The sequence below is a fragment of the Canis lupus genome, chromosome 13 (assembly GCF_048164855.1).
Source record: "Canis lupus baileyi chromosome 13, mCanLup2.hap1, whole genome shotgun sequence".
Taxonomy (NCBI): domain Eukaryota; kingdom Metazoa; phylum Chordata; class Mammalia; order Carnivora; family Canidae; genus Canis; species Canis lupus.
The window spans coordinates 40,486,085-40,507,111 of NC_132850.1; the positions used below are offsets into that span (position 1 = coordinate 40,486,085).

At 35.1% G+C, this 21,027-nt stretch overlaps 1 protein-coding gene and 1 pseudogene across 3 annotated transcripts in view; both read right to left on the bottom strand.

Moving 5' to 3' along the window:
- Positions 1-629: 629 nt before the first annotated feature.
- Positions 630-21,027, bottom strand: part of BLTP3B (bridge-like lipid transfer protein family member 3B) — a 96,859-nt gene continuing 76,461 nt past the window's right edge. For 2 of the 3 annotated variants that reach the window (XM_072773254.1, XM_072773255.1), the window contains 2 exons: positions 5,198-5,391; positions 630-3,551 (listed from right to left, as the gene is read on the bottom strand). In XM_072773254.1, coding sequence (XP_072629355.1) covers positions 3,432-3,551; positions 5,198-5,391 — 314 coding nt within the window. In that variant the 3' untranslated portion in view covers positions 630-3,431. The remainder of the gene's footprint in view (positions 3,552-5,197; positions 5,392-21,027) is intronic. The other variant, XR_012005970.1, reaches the window with a different exon arrangement.
- On the bottom strand, positions 17,821-19,711 carry LOC140602952 (T-complex protein 1 subunit zeta pseudogene; annotated as a pseudogene).

Genomic DNA, 21,027 nt, shown 5'->3' on the forward strand with positions numbered 1-21,027 from the left:
TAACCGCTACCATGAGTTTTTCAAATTACGTGCCAGCCACTGTTCTAATGTTTTGAGATGTTAATTCTTTCAATGCTCAGAACTATACTAAAAAGTAAATAGCGGCTCTAATATAGAGGTCACATAAATATTTTTGTTTTCATCTTAAAGAGCAAGAAAAAGTCATCCAAGTATTTCATGCGAGGGTTGAGAACGGGTGGGGGACTGCCTCAATTACAACTGCACTTCAAAAGAGAATCCTGCCTGCAGTGGAGTGGACTGGAGGAGGGCCAGAGTAGCTGCAGGAAGAGTGGTCAGGAGGCAACTGCAATGAAGCAGGCAAAAGGTGCTGATTGTAGCCAGGGAGGTGGTGAGAAGCGGTGAGAAGCAGAGACACACACACTTGAGCAGTGATAGAATCTGGTGAAGAACTGACAGGGTGAGCGGCCGGGGTAGAGGGTGGGGGTAAGTCAGGGAATGGAAAATGTCTAAGAGTGGTTCTAGGCTACCAGTTTGGAAGCCAGGATGGTGATGGTGCCATGCATTGAAATAGGAAATGCCTTGATTAGAGTGCAGGTTAATACAAACTTGTTGAAGTGGAATTCCTATGATGACAAAGCCAAGAACTACAATAAAAATCCAGAAAGGAGTTTCTGGTTAAATTTTCCACATATATTTCATGCAATTGCACACAGCCATTCTTACAGGGCTTAAATAAAAACAACACTTCATCACAACTAATGGCACATGGTGGTCTTTTGAAATTCCAGGACAAAATGAGAAAAGGAAAATAAATACAAGATACCAAGAAAATGTTTCTGACATACATAAAATTAAAAGGCAAAACATGATATGTTTTATCTTAAGGAAATGATTTTCCTTCCCTGATCCCTAACACCTCTGCTAAAGATTTACAAAAGAAATAAATAAAAATATGGCAACTTTTTTTCCTAATTTATGGTCATTAAATAACTCTAAGTTTATCATAGGTTTATTCCTGTATTTTTCACACTGTGAAAAAGGTTGGGGTTAACATAAACCATAATCCCTCTACTATCTTTTAAGTAGTTTGAAAAATATACACATATCCCCCCAATTAAAAATATATTTATCTTTAAAAGAAAAACAGATAAAATAAGAGATTCCTCTCCCCACCTCTGGCAAAACCTGTAAATTAATGACATAGGTAAAAAACAAACAAAAACGTAACTGGGATCTTAATCAAAAGGTCAGGTCATTAATTGTGATTTCAAATCGTTTGTTCTTTTTAAGCCTTATGTTTTTTTTTAACTTCTAAAATGAGAATAATACCTACCTCCCAGATTTGTTGTGAGAACTTACAAGAGATGTTTTTCAAAGTGCTTTATGAATTTTAAATCTCTATAAAAATAGTACTCAGTATAAATTTTTAAAAATCCAACAAACCATACAAGAATGCTCAGACTCATGTTAATCATCATTTCTACTGTTTATATACTTTTTTTGAGAAGGCCAAGTAAACTGAAAAGGAGTAAGGAAAACATTCAGCTTCTGTAACACTAAACGATTACACCATAAATTAAAAATTCTATGGAGCAAATCGGTCAATCCTGAGAAACTGCCAGCTCTGAAGACATTAATGTCCCGTCAATCTTGCTTTACTATGAGACTGCTTTGTTGAATACATTCCTACAAATCAAAAGTACTCTACGCTACGGATATAAGCTCTATGTTTTAAGTGTTTAACTAGACCTTTCCTTTTAATCTAAGACTATGATATAGTTTTATTTTTTTTTTTGATATAGTTTTAGATTAACATTGTTTAACGTGATTTTTAAAATACTCTGAGGTAAAAAATTAACGATTTAATTTGTTCTTTGCTGTATCCTCAGCTCCCAAAACAGAGTTTGTATTTTTAAGATAATGTGAATAAAAATGGGTATTACAGAAGAAGAAGAAGAAAGAGGAGGAGGAGGAGGAGGTGGAGGAGGAGGAAGGCCAGTATTGTTTTCAGTGAAATCTAAATCACTCCAACACTTAATATAAATGAAACATGTATTTTCATCCAAGTATTCAGATACAGGATGGCTATATAAGTCATGCCAAACAAGCAAAGCACCATAAAGTGTCATAAGGTTGTTTAAAATCTTCAAGTATCTTAAAGAAAGAGTAGTCTGAGCTGTTTCATGTTATAGCTTAGATATATTTATGTTTAAGAATGTTAATTTTAAAATAGACCCCACTTAGTTTAATTCTATCAGAAATATATTTTAAATCTTTAAAAATGTCTGTTTCTTACACACCCATAAACTTATTTCATAACACATGATTTTCTCCCTCGTGATGGTTTCAACCTTAACGATCCCTAGAAAATAGAATCAAAATTTACCAATTATTCTTATTATAGAAGATAGTATTTATGTCACATACACCTTTAATCAAAACTAGCTTTATAAATACAATATGTGCAAACGTCTACCTAATGATACTACAAGAATGGTATGAAAGTATTTTACATATATGAAAAGAAAATTCTCTGAAAACATTCCCCTCCTTAAACAGAGAAAAGATAAAGGTAAAGAAATAATATAAATAGTATCAATTAAAATTCTTATAGTTACAAATGCTGCCAAATTTAGGATAGTTAAATTACTCTTTACTTCTAACAGTAACTGTTTAAAGGAATGTACAAGTAATGCTTTTTAAATCAGCTGGCCATATACTGTAATGTTTTGCTTTTTTTACAGTTTGTGCTTTTTATTTTTACATTTGTATGATCCTTTCAGTTGAAAATTATACCTTTAACTTATACAGTTTATTCATCATTTTAAATGATTTCTTTTTTACATTTTCAAGTTTTAGAAGTTCAATAGGGTGATGATTTTTGAACTTTTGAACGTGCTCACTATATTTAGTGGGTTGATTGGACTTTAATAACTTGATTGGACTTTTCCACAGTAATTAAATAATTATAGATTTAAGTACATAATTCTAATAACATTTAAAATGTAAGCATCCTTTGAAATTACAATAGCCCTAAAAGCATTTGAATCTTCATAAATAATAGTAAATTATTAACAAATAGTGGTAAATAAAATCAGCAATCTGTGGGAACACAACAGATTTCCATTTTTCTTTTTAAAAGGTGCCTATAATGTGATATCAAAATTAGGAAAATGACATCTTTTTTCCATTAGGCATGTAATTATTTTACAGTATGTGTTGACTTCCCTCTATTATACCAGTTTAAAGTTTAAAGAGGGTTAAACCCCAAACACAAAACAACCAAAAGATTGTAATGCCGTACCTAATACTTTCTAAACTGGTTTTGGAACAGTCACCACTTCATCACATTCTATTTTATTTTATTATCTTTTTGTGAAAAGAAAAGTCTCCCACTAACTAGTAACATAACATTACAAATATAACCTCCCTACTCCAGAGCTGTAATTTGAATCTGACTGCCACTCCTGCTATTCAACTGTCATCTTCTTTATATGATGAAGAAGAGCATCTTTTTCCAAATGAGCCTCTGCAAGAGCCATTTTAGCTTTGGCCAATTCCTGTTTAAGAGATTCATTTTCTTCCATGAGCTGAAATGATAAATATGGAAAATAAGAGACTTTAGTCATTTTCAGAAAATACAGATTATCCATATACCATTTAAAGGTGTAACACTTTTGGGATAGTAAAACCACCCAAAGCTGGTGAGAGTGCACTTCAGCTGAAATTGCTTTGAGAAGCACTTTAAAATGTATACAATCCAGCAATTTAAAACACGAATTCACTCCTAATTTCCAAATCTAATAGTGATTTTGCTTAATTCCAGTTTCTCTGGACCTCTCTGTGGTTTTACACATTGCTGACCTTGCTCCTCCTTCCTAAGCTTCTCTCTTTGCCTTTTATGCCTCCGCTCTTTCATGTTGATCTCTTTCCACCCACAGACTTTTCTTCTTTCCTTCTGCTGTTTAAAACAAACCCTTAAATTTTACCACACTGTTAGATTCCATAATTGGTCATCTTATCACTTGAGTCATACATCTACTCCTACAGCTCTATCACATAACTTGATCCAGCACATACCTCTGTCTTGAGCTACGGATCTATATTCTGAATATGTCCTTAAACATTTTCATCTAGATGGCCAATAGGTCTCCCTCCCCACATTAAGACTCAGCTCAAGTACATTATCCTCTTGGAACTATTCCCTAACCTCTAACTATGAAGATTTAATGATAAAACTAAGAACTTTTCCCCCACTAAAATACATTTATATAGATATATTAACATATATACATTTAATTTCAAAGAGTTCTCAGATTTCTTTTAGTCCCAGCTTAAGAATTCCTGCTTTATGGGCCAGGTTGGGTATTTGCCTGCATTTCTCCAATCTCCAGCACAGTACCTGACACAGTTACATTACAACCATCAGTTATACACCCCCAACCTTCCCACTAGACTTTGAATTTCTTAATAAGGGTAATATACTGTTAAATTTTATATTCTTAGCTCAAGGTTGACATCCAAAATATTCTGGTGAACAAATGAACTCACTCACTCTTTGGTTCTATCATAGAGAATTAAAATTCTGCTGGATGTTATAAGAATATAATATATAATATTGTTACTGAGGAAGCAACTCAAGTGTTAGCAAATATTAAGGAGGATTAGAAATGACAGTACATTCACATCCATGTTACTCTGCCATTAACAATAAATATGAAGCATATGTAGTAATATGGAAAAATATTTGTTGAACCATGTTAAGTAAAAAAAAAAAGGTATATAAACTAAAATAATTGTTTTTGAAAAATTTTGGAAAAGAACCTGAGAAGAAAAATTTTTTTAAATATATTGATAGCACTGCAGAAAGTTAGAATGCATTAAAATTGTTTAAAAATGTTTTTCCAATGTTCTGAAATATAATCCTTATGCAAAATTAAAAATAAGACCACAAAATGAATATATCCTCCAGGAATCTTTTTCAGATTCCAAGAACTAGTACTCTCCCACATTTACTCCTCTACCTTCCCACTAGACTACAACCTCTGTGAAGACTGTGAATGTTCCAATCTTGCTCAACAGTACTTCCATAGCATCTAACACAGTCCCTGGGTGTTAACAAGCACTCAATAAACATTATTTAAATAAGTAAATAAATGTTTTAACTTTTTAATATCTAATATATATATTTTTTAATTGCCAAAACTGAATGCGAACAAATTAGTTTTCCCATTACCTGTTCTCTAGTAAAATCAAAGGAGCACTCAGGGAAGTTAACTGAATGAGAAGGCCAAGGAACCTCTGGACTTGTCTGCGTGGCTTGAGTAACACTGTGTTGTTTCTTCATATCATACTTTTCACTGGTAAGCAGCATTGAATCACTTGTGACTTTTTTTTTCAAATCATTTCCAGTGTTAAGCATCTGAGAATCTAATCAAACAAATAAAATGCTCAGATAGTATTGTAAAGTACATGATAAATATTAAGTTCTATTGTGAAAAACTAATCTTAAAAATATCTCTATTAGTATGTAGACAGTATTATTAAATAGAAAAATAATAAAATCTATAAAACCAAAAGCTTGTTCACTAAAATGATTAACAAAATCAACAAAAGTTTAGTTAAACTGACAAAAAAATGAAATTACTAGAATCAGAAATTAAAAAGGTGACATTACTATCAATCTTACAGAAATAAAAATGATTAAAAGGGATAGTATGAACAATTGTATGCCAACAAATTAGATAACTTAAAATGAAATAGAGTAATTCTCCAAAACACAAACTACCAAAATGGACTCAAGAAGAAATGCACAATGCAAATACACATATAGTAGGTAAAGAGGTTGAATCAAGAATCAAAAAAAACTAACCACAAAGAAAAGTCCAGGCCCCGATGGCTACAATGGTGAATTACATCAAATATTTAAATAATAATTAATTACAAATCTTTACACACTTTTCTAAAAATTGAGGAGGAGCATTTCTCAATTCCTTTTATGAAGTCAGAGAAACCATAAGAAAACTAAAATCAATGTGCTTATAAATATGAACATAAAAATCCTCAATAAATTATTAGCAAACTGAACCCAGCAATATATATAAATAATTATGTACCATGGCCAAGTGTGATTTATCCTAGAATGCAAGATTGATTTAATATTCAAAACTCAGTTAAAGTAATATGTCACATCAATACAGTAAAATAAAAGCCATGTGATTATCTCAACAGATGCAGAAAAAAACATTTGACAAAACCAACCCTTTCCCATGATAAAAACACTCTGCTGACTAGGAATAGAAGGAAACTTCCTCAATTTGATAAAGGGCATCTACAAAAAAAAACATAGTTCATGCCATACTTAACGGTAAGAAACTGAATGTTTTCCCACTAAGATCAGGAATAAGACAAAGATATTTGTTCTCACCATTTTTACTCAACATTGTCCTAGAGGTTCTCTAGCCAATGCAATTAGTCAAAGTAAAAGGAATCTAGATTAGAAAGGATGAAATAAAACTATCTCTATTCACAGATGACATGATCTTGTATAAAAAAAAAAAAACACTAAAGAATCCACTAAAAATTCTTAGAACTAACAAATGATTTTAGCAAGGTTACAGGATACAAGGTCAATATGCAAAAATCAACTGTTATTCTAAGCACTTGTAATAAACAATCAAAATTGAAATTAAGAAAACAACTCTATTTAAAATGTCATCAAAAAATACTTAGAAATAAGTTTAGCAAAAAAAACCCCATAAAGCTTATGCTCAGAAAACTACACCTTTTCAGTAGTCTCCTTGACATCACCCATAGCAATGTTTTTCTAGACAAAAGCAAAAAATAAACTATTGGGACTACATCAAAATAAGTTTCTGCGCAGTACAGGACACAATCAAGAAAACGAAAAGGCAACCTATGGAATGGGAGAAGATTGATTTGAGAGAGAACATGAGTGGGAGGAACGAGGGGAGGAGGGGGAGAAGAGTCTCAAACAGACTCTGCACTAAGCTTGGAGCCAGACATAGGGCTGATCTCATAACACTGAGATCATGACCTGAGCTGAAACCAAGAGTTGGACACTTAGGTGATTGCACCACCGAGGCACTCCAGGAGAAGATATTTGAAAATGACACATTCGATAAAGGGTTAGTACCCAAAATATATAAAGAACTGATATAACTCAACACCCAAAACCTAAATAATCCAATTAAAAACTGGACAGAAGACATTAACAGACATTTCTCCAAAGAAGACATCCAGATGGCCAACAACATATGAAAAGATATTCAACATCACTCATCATTATCTCATTGTAGTTTTCATCAGTTTCCCTGATATCACCTTATACCTGTCAGAATGGGTAAAATGTAACCTACAAGAAACACTAAGTGTTGACAAGGAAGTGTAGAAAAAGAAACACTTGTACACTGTTGGTGGGAATGCAAACTGGTGCAGCCACTGTGGAAAACACTATGAAGTGCCTCAAAAAGTTAAAAATAGAACTATCCTATGACCCTGTAATCACACCACTAGGTATTTACCCCGCCCTCCCAAAATACAAAAACAGTAACTCAATGTTTCTTGAAGCATTATTTACGAGAGCCAAACTATGGAAGCAGCCTGAGTATTCACCGACAGATAAATGGATAAAGAAGATATGGTCTATATGCAGAATGGATTATCAGCCCATAAAGAAGAATGAAATCTTGCCATTTGCAACAACATGGATAGAGCTAGATGATTTAATGCTAAGCAGAATGTCAGTCAGAGAAAGACAAAATACCATATGATTTCACACTACTGTGGAATTTAAGATACAAAACAAATAAGCAAAGAAAAAAAGAGAAAGACAAGCCAAGACACAGACTCTTAACTATAGAGAACAAACAGATGGTTACCAGAGGTGAGGTGGGTGGGGAGATGGGTGAGATAGGTGATGGGGTTTAAAGAATACACTTCTCATGATGAAATAAATAAGTAAAAACCCAAAACTATAATGATAAACCACTTGATACCCACAAGATGCCTATAATTGAAAATCATATATTAATGAGCATTGATAAACAAGTTGGAGCTCTCAAACACTGCTAGTGGTAAATATGTAAAATGGTGTAGCCATTTTGGAAACCAGTCTGGCAGTTTCTCAAATGATTAAAAATAGTTACCATATGTCCCAATAATTCTATTCTTAAGATAGTACCCAAGAGAAACAAAAACTTATACACATGTTTACAGCAGTATAATTTGTAACAGCCAAAAAGTAGAAACAATACAAATGTCCATCAAGCAATGGACGGATAAACAAAATGTAGTATGTCTCATATAATAAATATTATTTGGCCGTATTTGTATGGAATATTAATATATGCAACACTAATAAACTTTGAAAATATCAAGTGAAAGAAATTAGTCACAAAAAACCATAATCTGCATGATTTCCCTTATTGAAATGTCGAGGATAGGCAGATCTACAGAGACAAAAAGTAAATTAGTGGTTGCCTAGGGCTAGAGAAAGAATGGGGGTTCTTTAGGGTAAAGAAAATGTTCACTTTTAAAAAAAGATTTTATTTATTTGAGAAAGAGAATGAGAGAGAGAGAGAGACAGCATAAGCAGGGGAAAGGAGAGGGAGAAGTAGACTTCCCACTGAGCAGGGAGCCCGTAGGGCTGGATCCGGGGACCCTGAGGATCATGATCGAGCCAAAGGCAGACACTTAACTAACTGAGACACCCCAAGGGTCACTGAAGAAAATATACTTTAATTGGGTGAATGGTACAGTATGTGAATTATATCTCAAAAATGCTTTTATTAAAAAACAACTATAAAAACAAGGCAGGGAATATCTTTACCCATCAATGTATTTTCTTACTTTTTGGATCATATATATATATATATGATATATATGATTTATTTATATATATATGACATATATATGATTTATTTATATATATATATATATAAACGCTTTAAGTTGCAAGAGAACAGAAGTCCAACTCTAAATTTGCTTTTAAAAAAGAAAATGTACCTAAAAATAATGTAACATTGTGTGTCAACTATACTTCAATAATAATAATAATAATAAATTTTTTAATAAAAAGAAGTATATTTGACTCTAACAGGGAGCTGAGTGATGGTGCTTCAATCATGGCTGGATACTGGGATTCATAAGCTGTCCTCAGAACTGTCATTTTGGGAATCTGACTCTCTTTCTCAAGTCCACTTTACTTTTCCTTTGTGTTGGACCAGTTATATCATGGCAAAGGTGGCTACTGGTAACGCCCCCAAAATAAGTTTTACAGTTTGTGGCCCTTTCTCTCTCAGTGTCCTTATCAAATCATGAAAAAGACTCAACACTTACGTCACAGTCAATACATGTACACTCATCAATACACTCATCATGTCCCAAAGGCTGAAGTACTTTGATTGGTCAAGCTGTGTCGTATTCCCACTTTTGTGATAGGGTCACAGGATTGTCAGGTCCACCAAATAACATGAAATGGGAGAACGGCAGTTTGCCAAATCAAATACTGAGTGGACTAAAGAACAGTATCTGTTCAACGTAATTTTTCCCCTTAAAAAGATTCCAAGAAGGGGATAGCTAAAGTCAAAGAAGAGAAACTTTTTTTAAAGCTTTTATTCATGCTGCCAAATTACCCTCCATGATGATTCTATCAATTTTATCCCTATTCTGTATATATAAAAATGGGATAGTTCTATCTACATGGTTAAGCGTCATCAAGTTGAGTTTTGGTGTGTTCTTGGCTTCATTTTACAGTGGTCTCAAATCAGAAACTACTTTTTTACAATATTGTCTTGTATCGATTGTGTTTTTAGTAGTATACTAGCAAAAAACTGAAACTATGAAACCTGTTGTACCGGTTCAGACTAGCATAGCATTCAGCCTGGTACTGACTGTATGAGAAACCTAAAACAGTAGAAACCATGGGAAAGCTGAGTTCTCCACTCTTTAAACCACAAAAAACTAGTAACACCTCTAGTATACTACATTATTAGTAATTTATAACATACTTTCATTCTCAAACTGTAAAGGAATAAAACTTCTTTTAAATGAAATTTGAGGGCAGTGTGGCTGGCTCAGCGGTTTAGCGCTGCCTTCAGACCAGGGTGTGATCCTGGAGACCGGGGATCGAGTCCCACGTCAGGCTCCCTGCATGGAGCCTGCTTCTCCTTCACCTGTGTCTCTGCCTCTCTCTCTGTGTGTCTCTCATGAATAAATAAAATCTTTATAAATAAATAAAAATGAAATTTGATGCAGAATGCTAATATAAACTAAAAATAAGAGCTGAAGTTACATTGACTGTAGTTAGGATAATAGAGGACCCAGGATTTAATTCCATTTAATAGCATACATCCCCCTATTCACGGGATACTCACTGACTACATAATTCTGAAACTCATTTATTTCAATGATGGGGAGATGGAATGAGGAGAGAAATGGGAAGGAGAGGGAGAGAAGGGAAGAGGAAGACATACAAGGAGAGGGAAAGAAGGAATGAGGTGGAGGAGGAGGGGGAAGAGAGATGGAGAGAGGAGGAAGGATGGGAAGAGAGAAAGAAGCATGTATGGAATAAGGGGAGATAAAGAGAGGATGGAAAAGTAGGGAGGACAAGGAGGAAAAGAAAAGGAAGAGATGAAAAAGAAGGAAATGGGAAGGGGCAGGAGGAAGAAAGTAAAGATGAGAGGGATGGAAAGAGATGGGAAGAGAGAATCTGTAAATGATGGGGGTGACTGGAGTCTATTACAATAGAAAGGCGTATTTCCTTTTGCTTTAAAAGAACTTTTTTTTTCACGTTTTTAGGACAAATTTTGATGAACAAATCCATGCGACTCAGATGAAATGTGCATCTGAGCATTGTACAGTAACATTTTTTTTCCCTAGCACAGGCTCTTTCAATTTGAAGAAGTCACTTGACATGTCTAAACTTAAATTTCTTCATTTGCAAAATGGAGGTGATAAGAATACTTGCCTTAATTATCTCAAAGGGTCTGGCAAGAATTAAATTAGTTAATATTTAATGTAAAAGAACTTTATACATTGGCAAGCATTACTCAGATATTCACCATTAATAGTTCCACAGTAGGTATTGGTAAATATTTGACTTTAAATATAGACTCTATTGTTTACTCCAATAAAAGATTTCTATTCATTTTTCTTTGGTGATACAGACTCTTCAGTACTTGGGTTTTACGCCATTCACTAGGTTTCATAATCAAAAAATCTTCCCACATTACCATTTAGGAACCATTACAGCAACGATTCTAGGAGTGTGAATGACAGAGTTGCTTATCCCAGACTTCAAACAGACAGTGCCCCTTTCCCATATCATTCGGATACAATCTACTCAGAGGTAGGCCCTCCCCACAATCCTTTTGGTTGAGAACCTTTGCCATAATAGCTATTGCTCCAGATGGGAGTATGCCAGGCCCACCTGTATTGGGCTGGAAAAATGTGAGCCAGAACAGTACTATTTAAAGTAAATAACAATGCATGGCATGGTATATATACATACACCATACACACACATATATATACTCTCCAACAAACATTTCCTTTTTCTCTTATTCGTAGTCTTTTTTTTTTTTTTTTTTAGATTTTATTTATTTATTCATGAGAGGCACACAGAGAGAGAGAGAGAGGCAGAGACACAGACAGAGGGAGAAGCAGGCTCCATGCAGGGAGCCTGACATGGGACTCTATCCCGGGTCTCTAGGATCAGGCCCTGGGCTGAAGGCGGCACTAAACTGCTGAGCCATCCAGGCTGCCCTTAGTAGTCTTATTAATATTTACCTAATCAGCCATATTTCACTGGAGCAAGAAATAAACCGTAGTTAATTATTGTAATTTTCTGAAAAATGATTTGAAGTTTCTCTAGTTTAAAGTGATTATTTAAAAACTGGTAATTGCCATTTAAGAATGTCCCAAAAAAGTGTATGATAAGAATGTCCCAAAAAAGTACAATAAGCAGCAAAAAAGGTATGAAATTACTTATTCCTTTATGATGGACTTTATTTAATCACATCCAGAGCAACTGCAAATATAACTCAGAATAAACGAGCAGGAAGAATAAAAGAGCAGGAAGAAATGAAGAAATATGCTAGGTAAGCTGCCATTACATTATCACAGCAACAAATACCTACAACTAATTTTGAAATAGCTACCAATACGATTATGTTCAATGCTTTTTCTTGTTAAATAAATCTGCTTCAAGGAGGGAAAAAAAAACAATATATCTTGCCATTTCTTAAACGGCTGTTTGAGAAAGGCCATTCAAATCATCCCCCAAAACCTTTGTAAATTCTAAGCAGCACATAAAATTGTTAATAGTGGTTTATCATGTCTGATGTATTAGTTTGACTTATATTTATAATACATTATCCTACCAGCTATATGAGTGGTATACTAGGCTATATGTTACATTACATACTTCATACACTAAAGCAATTAATTTCCACATCACAAGAAAAATAACATCAATCATCAAACATTAACAATCTGCTTCATGACACTGCTTTTGGGAAACACATTAAAATAAAATATGAGACAGTATATAAAACAAAGCATACCTATTTTGGCTTAAAATATGCTCTTTCCAGTGCCAGTGGAAAACAATGTTAAAATAAATTATCTTGGATTTTGTACAGTGTTAATATCCTAAATAACACAACCTACTTTTCCATCATCCCAGGAAGTTTCTGAAAAGTCTATCTACAATTTACATGTATGAGAGCTGTTATTTAAATTCAAATAATACTGAGTTTTGATATTTTGATGCCTGAGTTCTAATACTTTGAGTTTAGATATTTTTAAAAATCTAGAATATGCCTTTTCTTCTAACATGTCATCACTACCTAAACTGCTTTGCTGAAAAGACCAAATAAGTGTCATTTTAAAGATGTAAGCAAAAAATATTCTTAAAATGTAATACATCTAATAAAGATTGGCTTCTAGTTTTCAAATGGGAGAGATGACATATGAAATAATAAAAAGATATTATCTTGCCTTTATTAGAGTGGACTCATTTAGATGTGATTTTTTTTGAAGTTCACACAACTTTAAAGACAAATGCAAACAGAATTTCCATACTGAAATGATCTTCATGCAAATGCATACCTTTGCCTGATCAGTGATTTGCTTTTGCCTTTAGCTGCTGTATTAAAATACAGTTCACAATTGGTAAAATATGTACCTAACTTTAAGATACAGATTAAGAAATGTAGGGGCAGTGAAACTACTCCGTATGTTACCATAATGATGGATATATGTCATTATATGTTTGTCTAAAGTTACAGAATGTATAACACCAAGAATAACTCTAACATGGACTTTGAGTGATAATGATGTGTCAGTGTAAATTCATCAATTCTAACAAAAGTATCACTCAGGTAGAAGGTGTTTATAATGAGAGAGGCTATGTACCTGTGGGGGCAGCAGGTATATGGGAAATCTCTGTACCTTCTGCCTCAGTTTTGCTACAAACCTAAAAATGCTCTAAAAAACAAACTCTAAAAAACACCTCTCTGTCCCATTCTCTACTTTTAGTTTTAAATTTAATGTTAGCTAATATTCATTTACTTTTTCTTAACCTTTGTCTGGTATATATCTTTTTCCATCACCTATTTTCAGTGTTTGTCATTTTATTTTGAAGGACTATCTTCTTGCCACACATGCTTGGATATTTTTCCCCCAACACTATCTTAGTACCTCTGTCTTTTAACAAATGAATTTTTTAAAAAAAATTTTTTATTTTAACAAGTGAATTTAAATCATTCATATTTACTATAATGGCTTCAGTGCTGTATTCTAATGTTTTCTATTTACGATGCTTCCTTTTTATTCCATTTTTAATTTTCTACCTTTTATTAGACTATTTTTTAAGATTTTATTTATTTATTTATTTGAGAGACAGAGCAAATGAGAGAGAACATAAGCAGGGGAAGGGGCAGAGGGAGAAGCAGACTTCCCCCTGAACAAGGGAGCCCGACGTGAGAACTTAATCCCAGGAGTGTGGGATCATGACCTGAACCAAAGGCAGACACTCAACCGACTGACCCACCCAGGTGCCCTGTGGCTTTTGTTCAATTGGTTGGATATTTTCATCAAGGTTTCTCCCCAGTCCTAATGGTTTAAAGATTATTCATTATCTTTGGTCATCGAAGGTTATATATACAGTATTAGCATACATTATTTAAACACACATTGTTCTATCAAAATCTAGTGTAATTTCCTCCATCAAAAGGACAAAAACTTAAAAAAATTTTAAGACTTTTCTCTTTATCCTAATATTCATAAGTATTTTCTCTTTATCCTAATATTCATAAGTATTATGAAATGTCACCAATACGTCCAGGTAAGAGTTTTCACTCACTTCGCTCTGCATTTAAGTTGGCTTTACCAATCTGAAGGCTTGTTTCTTCCTTCAAATTTGAGACATTTCATTACTTCTTTATGTTTTCTATTTCTTTTTATCTTGTTCTCTTTCTAGAACTCTTTAGACACATGCTAGAATTTCTGGCTCTGTCCTTCTTGTGTGTCTATGTATGTGCCCTCCTGAATACCATGGGTCAAAAAAAGATATGTTACTCCTACTAGATGCCCTCTTATTCTATCAGTACACCTCAGAATCTTTTTTTTTTTTTAAGTTTTTAAAAAAAAATTTTTTTTAAACTAATTTATTTATTTATTTTGATAGTCACAGAGAGAGAGAAAGAGAGGCAGAAACACAGGCAGAGGGAGAAGCAGGCTCCATGCACCGGGAGCCCGATGTGGGACTCGATCCCGGGTCTCCAGGATCGCGCCCTGGGCCAAAGGCAGGCACCAAACCACTGCGCCATCCAGGGATCCCCCCTCAGAATCTTTAATTCCTTTCCCCTAGACTTCTTTCCCTGTTCCCATGGGCCAAGATATCCCCTGCACACTGAACTGTGTTTTGCTAGACCTACACTTTGCCACTCTATTTTCCTTTCATTCTTTCCCTATTGTCTTTCTTAATGGTTATCTTAATGTTTTTACCGTACTTTTAAAACTTGTTTTTACTCTCTCCCCTCTATTAGAATACACTTTGTTCAGTCTTCTATATCAGTGCTATCCAAATAGCAGTCATTTAGCAACATGTGGTCATTAAAATTTAAACTGATTAAATACTAAGTAAAATTCAAATCCAGTTCCCTGGTTCCACTGGCCACATTTCAAGTGCTCAATAGCCAACTCATTATAGATTACAGAACATTTCCATGAGCATGAAATTATACTGGACATTGTTGTTCTAGACAGCCTATTCAATCTTTAGCTGTGTCCATTGTTTTGAAGCTGTCTTTATCCACCCAGTCATTAAACAAGTATGTTTTTTGAAGATCTACTAGGTAAGACAGTAAGTATTTTAGGAGTTAGGGATAGCTATGTACCAAATGAATTCTTGCTCTCATGTAACATATTCTACCTAACAAATAGAGAATATAGTATATAAAAAGATTCTAAGCATTTACTGAGAACAATCAACCAGGGTTAGGGCGGGGAAAGGAGCTGTTGAGGATAGAAGGATGGGTGGACGAAAATCTCTATAAGGGAAGACTGGACCAGAGACTCGCAAAAAGTAATGAAGAACGGGCGCCTGGATGGCTCAGACAGTTAAGTATCTGCCTTCAACTCAGATCCTGGGATCTAGCCCCATGTCGGGCTCCTTGCTAAGTGGGAAGCCTGCTTCTCTCTCCCTCTGCCTGTTTCCCCTGCTTACGCTGTCAAATAAAGAAAATCTTAAAAAAAAAAAGTAATTAAGTGAGGCATAAAGATATCTGAGGGAAGAGAATTCCAGGCAAAAGTAGCAGCAAGTAAAAATACCAAGGCAGGAGCATGTCTCAGACAGGAGGCCAGGGTGACAGGAATAAATGGTGCAAAGAGGGAGAACAGCAAGAGGTAAGGACAGAAAAAAGCAAAGAACAAGATCATATGGGACTTTGTCAGCCACTAGAGGGAACTTGGTAATTTTAATTGGTTTGAGAAAGGAAGCCAGTGGAGAGTCTTTAGCTGAGAAGTTATCTGATATAAATCATATTTTGAAAATGGCACTCTGGTTGCTGGGTTTACAATAGTGTAGGGAAACAAAGGCAGAAGACACACAACTTACTATTATTTTTTATTTCAAAGACAAGATTTAAGTCTCAAAGATTTCCCATAAGAGCTTGTTGTTAAATTTATGAATTCAAAATCCTATCATGTATCTGTAAAAGTCTCCACTTTTCTTTAGCATCAACAGTATTGTTCATTTATTTATTTTTGTCTTTTACTGATTTTTGAAGTAGGCATTTTGTCATGTATTCCACCTATTCAAGCAACATCAAAATCTTTTTCTGTATTTGAAGAATTTCATATTTTATGAGCTTTTTGGGAGTAAAATTTGTTTCCTTCAATAAATGTTAGAAAATACTATTGAAATTTCCAGATTCCTTACCATGCATGTGACCCAGATATTACCATTAAAACTGTACTCACCCTAGATTTCCTTGAGATACTAAAGAAGGAAAGGAAGAGAACTTTCTCTTTAGGGGGCAGCAATGACAGCAAAAGCAAGGTCAAGTTCCTGAGTATAAAAGCTCAAATTCTGCTGACTGCAGCAGCTGCAATAAAGCTGAATTCATGCAACAATAGTAACAGTAATGCAAAATGTAAAATCAAGTGTCCAGTGTCAGGCAGCAGTGTTTCCTACCACACCAGATTACACTGTGCTGTGGTTTGGGGGCATGGAGGTAAACCTTGGGCCTGGTTCCCCAGGTCTCTCATGATTCTAAAATATATTTAAGAGCTTTGTTAAAAAAATAATTCATGTGTCCCATTTATCCATTTAGAATGTGTGATCCATAGGTTTTTAGCATGCTTACCAATGGTACCACTGTCACCACGATCACTTTTAGAATATTTTCATCACCTTTAAAATCCACTGTACCTATTAGCGGTCTGTCCCCAATGCTTTCCAATCCCACCCACCAGCCACTAATTTACTTCATGTCTTTACAGATTCGCCTCTTCTGGGCATTTCAGGTAAATGGAATCATACAGTATGTGGTCTTTCATGATCGGCTTCTTTCATTTAGCAAAAAGGTTTTCAAAGCTTCCATGTTGTAACATGTATTAGTGCCTCATTTTCTTTATTGCTGAATAATAATTGCATGCATATATCACATTTTCCTTGTCCATTCATAGCATGATATTTGGGTTGTTTCCACTTCTGAGCAATTATGAATACTGTTCTTGTGAACATCAACATTCATGTGCAAGTTTTTGAGTGGACCTCTGTTTTTACTTCTCTTGAGTGGAATTGCTGGGTCATAAGTAAGGGTTTAACTTTCTGAGTTACTGCCAAATTATTTCCCTAGCACCCACATCATTTTACAAGCCCAGCAACGTAGGAGGGTTCCACTTTCTGCACATCCTCCCACTACTCGTTATCATCTGTCTTTTTGATTAGTCATCTTAGTGGGTTTGAAGGTGTTATCTCATTGTGGCTTTGATTTACATTTTTATAATGACTAATGATGTCAAGCATCTTTTCATGTGCTTATTGGCCAGCCATTTTTATATCTTCATCAGAGAAATATCTGTTCATCTTTGCCTATTTTAAAATTGGGTTATCTTTTTCAGTTTTTGTTTGTTTTCAAGGAACATTTTATAACAATGAGATAACATATACTTATCTAACATGGTACCTTTTTTTTTTATCACTGAAGCTAAAGCAAACATTCTGTTTATTGGGTAAAAAGGTCTGCTTAATGTGTGTACACTGCAGTGCAATATAAAAAATACTGATTAATTATAATTTCAGAACTTCAGAATTTAAGTGTCCGTGTTCTCTTTCTTTCATATGGGAAAAGAAAATGCTTTTTAAAATCACTTGAAGTGTGGACAAAAATTCCACAGCTATATTCTTAGGATCACTATGTAGGGCCTTCATGATTCAGATGACAACAAGGGAAGCCTCAATTCAACCTTTTAGAAAAGACATTCCAGTTTGCGTAATCTCACCAACCAGGAGAACATTGGTGGCAATCACAGTGCGGGAGTGAAGAAGCTGTCTCTTTGTACTGTAGTTATCCCATGTGCTTACTGTGGTTGCTACCATTGGCTCACCTGTGTTCAAGTCCACACCTACGGGTTGACCTGATTCTGAATGTTCTGCTTGAACTTTAGTGTTTCCTGAAGGTCAAAACCAGAATTCTGAGCAAGAGCCTTGGGCTGAGCAATGCATCAGCAAATGCTTGAACTCCCAAGATGGGCCTTGCCCTTTATCCTGGGCTACTATTTAATCGAGGCTTCTGCCACTGCCACTGCCACCTCTCCAGCACCTGGAACTACACAGCCCTCATCACCAGCATTTTTAAAGCCGTCAAGCCATCTCTTAGTGTATCTTTTTTTTTTTAAATATTTTTTTTTTAATTTTTATTTATTTATGATAGTCACAGAGAGAGAGAGAGAGAGAGGCAGAGACATAGGCAGAGGGAGAAGCAGGCTCCATGCACCGGGAGCCTGAAGTGGGATTCGATCCTGGGTCTCCAGGATCGCGCCCTGGGCCAAAGGCAGGCGCCAAACCACTGCGCCACCCAGGGATCCCTTATTGTATCTTTGATTTGAGTGAGTGTGTGCTTATCTGATCCTTTAACCAACAGTGTGACAAAGTGAGTATTGTTACAGTTCTCTTCTCCCAATGTGTACTCATAGACAAGATCTACAAAAGAATTGAGAGCTACCCCTCCAGAAGCAAGACTCAGCTTTTCGATATTTCTTTTAGCTCTACACAGAGCTACTATGCCTTCTTTTTTTGCAAATGCTTCCAAAGAAAAAAAGTCAATTCCCTTTTGATTAATAACAATGAATTCCTTTTTTTTTACAATGAATTCTTTATCTGAATCACAGATGTCCTTTTTTACTTCTATTATTTTTAACTCTATCTTCAATGAATTTTCTTTCATCTTTCATGCTTCTCTCTTCTGCATGCTTATAAAAAAAAAAGCCAGAATTCATGTTTTGTTTTTCATATTATAATGACACACTGCATTTGAGCATGTATGCATTTTCGATTCTTTTTTTTTTTTTTTTCATATCAAGACACCATGCTCCATGGTCCAAAACAAGACCTCTAAGTGTATTAGTTTCAGATTTAGGTTTCACCTCCATGATCTCAAACATGAAGAGGTCAGTAGGTTCATCTTGTTTTTTTAAAGGCCAAAATGGAGTCCACTACAGCCTCTGTTAAGACAGCAGCACATTCAGCATGCACTTTAGTATGTGAAGATGTCCTGGCCAGATCTCTAAGTGTTTCCCTACCCATTTCTTTGCTTACTCTGACTTTTCCAAAACCTGAAGTGCCTTTTCCTTTGTAGCTTCATATCCTTCTGTTATTATTCTGGGATGAAGATTTTCAGAAATGTAGAGATTCGCCTGTTTTAGTAGCTCTCCAATGATTAGAACATTGGAACTGGTATCATCACCAGTTGATGTCACCATGTCATACTTTGGCTACTGAGGAGGCTGCTGGGTGTTGAATTTGCATTTCATGAAGCAGTACACTGGCATCTTTAGTAAGCTTAATGTCTCCAGCACCAGAAACAAGCATCTTCATGGTACCCTTAGGCCCCAAGTTGGTCTGCAGCATGTCCTGCAGCCCCTGGGCCATGCTGATGTTGACTGCCAGGGCCACATGGGCTTAGGCCACCTCAGCCATGGGGTTCTGGGTCTTCATGGCGCCACAGCTAATCAGTACGAAAGGAGGAGGAGACCCGGCATGGCATTGCCCAAGGCCGGCTCCTTATCTTTTTCAGTTTTTGAGTTCTTTATATAGTGTGGATACCAATCCCTTATCAGATATATAACTTTTAAATGTTCTTCCATCCTGTGGGCTGTCCTTTCATTTTCCTGACAGTATCATTTGAGGCATAAAAGTTTTAAATTCTGATGAAGTCCAATTCATCTACATTTTTCTTTTGTCATATATGCTTTTGGTGTGGTATCTGAGAAGGCTTCCTAACCCAGGGTCATTAAGATTTATTTCTATGTTTTCTTTTAAGAGTTTTATATAGCTATACCTCTTACTTTAAGATCTCTGATCTACAAAGAATACATTTTTGTGGATAATGTAAGGAAGAGGTCTAGCTTCATTCATGTGGATATCATGTAGTTTCAGCACCATTTGTGGAATAGGCTATTCTTTCCCACATTGAATTGTCTTGGCACCATTGTCAAAAATCAGTTAATCATAAATGTAAGAGTTTATTTCTTGTCTCTTTATTCTATTCCAGTAACCTTTATAAAACTCCTTTTCTACTCAATTAGCTAGAGGATATCTCTCATTTACAATTATGACTACTGCCTGTTTACAATCAAATGTTTGAGAATTCTTGGATGTATGCTTAACCCATTTTCTTTAAGATTATGGATATTGTTTCGATGTGTGACATCCAGTGATGGAGTGGGGGAAGGGAGAGGTAGTGCTGCTGAGGTGAGAGTTACCAAAAGTGTATCAACTGAATATAACACAATCATTCACTTCCTAGGACCTGGCAGCTGTAGAAGCTACCCTCCATGGATTCTAGTTATATGCAAACCTAACTGAAGTTTGCTATTTGGTAGAAGCACAGAAAGGGTCTCAAAAAGAAGTGCCTAGATTGTTCACCCTATTGCTTCAGGGATCTATTCTAATTTCAACATTCTGTTGGGAAGATTTCTCTTGTTTTTGAAGAGAATATTCTCCTGTACTTTCTTGGCCTTCTCACTTATTCACAGTGTATCATCTACCTGACTGACGAGCTCAGAAAAAATGTGTGATTCAGTCTTTCCTCACTTTGGTATGAGCATTGTCTACAAAAAAGATGCATTGTATTCTGCTTTCTTTATAAGACAGACCTGCAGTTTTGGGACCTAATATGTTTGGGGGAAAGAGACATACAGCAAACCTATCTTCTTACGCCTAAGCTATGTGCCCCATGTGAACTTACATCAGAAAGGAAGCTGACATTTTTATCTTTGTTAGGCCAGTTTCTTTGTTTGCTCTAGTTGATC